General features: G+C 37.3%; 1 protein-coding gene across 1 annotated transcript; it reads right to left on the bottom strand.

Annotated features, from left to right (window-relative positions):
- Window positions 1–998: 998 nt before the first annotated feature.
- LOC107804384 (exocyst complex component EXO70H1-like) lies at window positions 999–3,315 on the bottom strand. Its single transcript, XM_016628272.2, has one exon. It carries the CDS (start codon window positions 3,216–3,218, stop codon window positions 1,335–1,337), a length of 1,884 nt encoding a protein of 627 aa, XP_016483758.1. The 5' UTR covers window positions 3,219–3,315; the 3' UTR covers window positions 999–1,334.
- Between the last annotated feature and the right edge of the window lie 711 nt (window positions 3,316–4,026).

The raw sequence follows: 4,026 nt of genomic DNA on the forward strand, positions 1-4,026 counted from the left end.
TTTTCACTAAACAAATGAAGTTAGATTAATTACAAATCAACAAATTATTTGTTTTATCTACACAAACTCTTCTCTCTTGACTCATAAAATTCAAATGTACATATTTATCGGCGATGAGGATGACAACATAGGAGGGATGGAAAACTTGAGCCGAGGGCAAAGAAATGCATATTTCTAGGATATGCAACTGGAATGAAAGGTTATAGGTTGTGGTGCACAAATTAAAAGACTTCAGGGCTAATTATCAGTAGGGATGTAACATTCAGTGAATCTGCCTCACTGGACAGTCAGAGTGAGAAGGCAATAGCAGAAACAGATCGTGGTGTTAGTGACCGCATAGAGCTTGAAATTGAATCTCAACTAGCTCAGCCCAGTAGTTCTAAAGTAGAGGAAGTGGAGGAAGTGCAAAATATTGATCAAAATGATAATGTTGATGCATCTGCACAACAACAACCATATAGCATTGCAACAGGCAGGGAGAAGAGAGTGATCAACCGACCTCAAAGGTTTGCAAATGTAGTTGATGGGAATCTTCTTGGATATACGAATCCAGTGGGATTTGCTTTGGCAATTGCTGAGACCGTTGATGCATTTGAGTGTTATAGCTACTCAGAAGTTATTCAGAGTATAAAAACATATCGACGGATTAGTGTTATGGCTAAAGAGATTGAGTCTCTTAACAAGTTTAGGCGTTGCCTAGACTTGATTGATGGGTGCGGCAATGGATAGAGTACTTGCGAGAGTTGAGGGCAAGGTCGATAGACGTTCCTGCTGATGAAGAGAATTCAAGCCAAGGGGAAGATTTGTTATTTTGTGGCTTGAATTATTTTCTTGTATTTTTAGGATACCCATAATCCCTATAGGTTTAGGAAAACCCATTGTCCTAATAGATTTGGGAAAGGAAAACCTATAGTCCTTGTCAAATTGGGAAAGCTTTCTCTTATATGTTTTGGACCTTTTGGGATCTATATATAAGGGTTGTAGTTGGGGATCCTAGAGATTGTACTGTGTTTTTCTTCTCATTCATAGTGGAAAACTCTCTCTGCTTTTGTTCCAAGGATTAGGCTTAGTCGAACCTCGTTAAATCTTGTGTTGATTTTTCTTCTCTATTTGCTTTGTGTGTGATTGTGTGCTAGTTAACCCACGATATTCCGCAACATGAACCAAGTTCTCATGCCTTTTCATTCAACAAATGAATTTAGTTTAAAATTTGTCTGTGCAATTCCCGATTTGCAACGTAACATTTCGATGCACTAATACATTACAAATCAAAAACATTTGTTTTGTATACACAAACTCCTCTCTTACCTCATAAAATTCATATATGCACTTATTTATCGGCTTCGATTTGAGGATGACATTGACGTTGATACGGACGGCGAAGATGTCCCACTCCATCCCATACTAGAAACCGAAACATTAGCACCATGAAATAAATCCGATAAGTAATTTTGCAAATCATCAGGGGCAAATCTAACAGTTGACTCCATTCCAATGACATTCCTCACCAATTCTCTTCGGTGCTTCTCGTAAAAAGTCCGATATCTCGGAACAAGCTTGTTAGCTAGTGATACTTTGACTTGGTCTCTGAGTTTCTGGTCGAGTATGACCCATGAACTTTGTTTTCGATATACCTCCTCGAAACTCGAATTAAATTCGCTAAACCTTTCCTTCACTTCCATCGATGAAATATCAATCGTCAAATTTTCAGGTAATGACATCAACACTTTGTTCCAACCCATCCTCTCATACTTTGACATGTACTCTTTCACCTTCATTTCGTGTTTTAAAATCCAATCGGATCCAAGTAGGAGCTTTAGATTCGATTGCTGAACCTTCGAAATGATGTAGTTTAGGTTGTTCGATAGGAACAAATAGGATAGTGCCGCGTCCTTGTAAAGTTGTGCTTTACCATCGAGTTTACATAAAAGGACGAGTACGAGCCATGCAAGCCGTAGGGCAACAACAGAAGGCGGAGGGTCCCCGTCTTCTGTTGTCATGCTCAAGTAGTATGATTCCGGCAATGATGTCTGTAATGAAATCGGCAAATCGACTATTATTTCAGATATTGCGTCACTATAATCGCCGAGATAAACAAGGTAGTTCATGACGTATCGAGTTAAAGGGTGAACCCCGCCACCTGGCACTGCCTTCGACGTGTCTTTCTGAACTGCCGATTCAAACTCCGACAACATGGCTCTAGCGGCATCGCCGAGCTTGACCAGTGATATCATCGCCTGAGACTTGACTACCTCCATTGAATCAAAGCAGAAAATCAATTCGATTTTAACCCAAAGCTCACAAATGGCGTCGTAGACGTCCAGCACTCTAAACATTTTCTCAAGTGATAACTTCTTGTATTTCGCCACCATTTCTGGGAACAAGAACAGAGTCAAAGCCCCATCTTTAGCAATCTCCGAGAAACAGGATTCCCTTATGTTGTCTGAGGCTGAGAAGACATAGTCACAGAGAATCCTCTCACCGTGAAACAGAGTAGTAACTGCAATCTTAACAGCACTCAACCAATTCTTGATTTTTATCTCCAATAATTCCCAATCCATTTTCTGAATTTGTGAAGAGATCGCTTTTTCAATTCCCAAGTAATACAAAGTCTCATCTATGACTGATTTTCGATTAAGTTTGTAAATTTTCACGCACTCTTTTCCATAACCAGCTCCAATCATACAATCAGCAATGGATTTCAAATCCGCCATTACAACCTCTGAGACCTTTTCAATTTCACTATTATTATTATTATCTTCAGAAACTTCATCTTCATCTGAAAGACTTGATAAGGTGGCAGTGGATGATCTTGAGGATCTTGACGACACCGTTTCGGAATCAAGAAAGTAACGACTCCCTGATAAGATAGTGTAGAATTCTTTCTGAAGTCTTCTTATGGCAATTTGCATGAGATTATGAGCTCGAACTAGAAGTTTAGAGCTGGCACTGTCTTTGATAACAAACTGCATTGCATGTTGTAAGTCGTTAACGGCGTTAAGAAGTTGCTTGGCTTCTAACGGATTATCACGGAAGAGATTAGCGACTCTGTTATAAGAGGTGGTTGAGACAGAGGAGGAATCAAGGTCCCATTTTTCGATAATTAATTCAGCGTTTTCTATTGTTTCATCCAATAGAGTTTCGCAAAAGGTGTGAGGAGATGATGAATTATGTGAAGGGGTTGAAGGTTTTGATGATGAGAAAAAGGGGGTCCTCATTGTTTTACTTGTTGTACAAAAAACTTAGGAAGAAAGAATATTATAGGTGAAAATAAGAGGGGTTTGTTGTTTTTATCCAACAAGTTTCTTGCTTTCTTCGAGAGTTTAATGGAAGATTGAAGGGGCGAGACCCATATTTATAGGAGTACTGCGACAGAGAGTTGACTGAGACTCCGAGAGTAGATGAACAGAACGCGGTCCATAACTTCGTCAAACAGTGACTTCTGATTTCTTTCATATTTATATACAAAAACAAAAGTAGTCCTACGTATAAATGAATATTTAAAAATCAACTCAACCTATAACCGTACCGATAATTAGGGTAGATTTTTAATTTTATGAAAATAAATCGAAAAAGTAATGAACCGTACCGAATAAATTTATATACAGAAATATATTTATACATTAAGTTTAAAAATAATAAGGCATTAAACTTCTCCTTGGGCTTTGAAATTATGAAAACGGTTACAAGCTACTAAGTAATTAAACTCAAAATCCTAATTCTCAAACTTATTATATTACTCCTCCTGAAACTAAAATATTTCCAGCATATTCACTAACAAGACACACAATATTCTAGTGATTATGAGTAACAAACTACAATGTATTGAATGCGTTTCATTTCATATGATTTAGATTTATCTTTTGAATATCTAATCTTCTATAGATTTTATTCTTGAGTCCCAACTTAGTTAATATATTTTCATTCGAGTGATTTATATATATTTTTTGTCTTTGCTAATTTTCTTTAACATTGCTGTAGAATAGTTGATGGATCTATACTCTATCTATCTTTCATATTGTTTTA

The sequence above is a fragment of the Nicotiana tabacum genome, chromosome 3 (genome assembly GCF_000715075.1).
Source record: "Nicotiana tabacum cultivar K326 chromosome 3, ASM71507v2, whole genome shotgun sequence".
NCBI lineage: Eukaryota > Viridiplantae > Streptophyta > Magnoliopsida > Solanales > Solanaceae > Nicotiana > Nicotiana tabacum.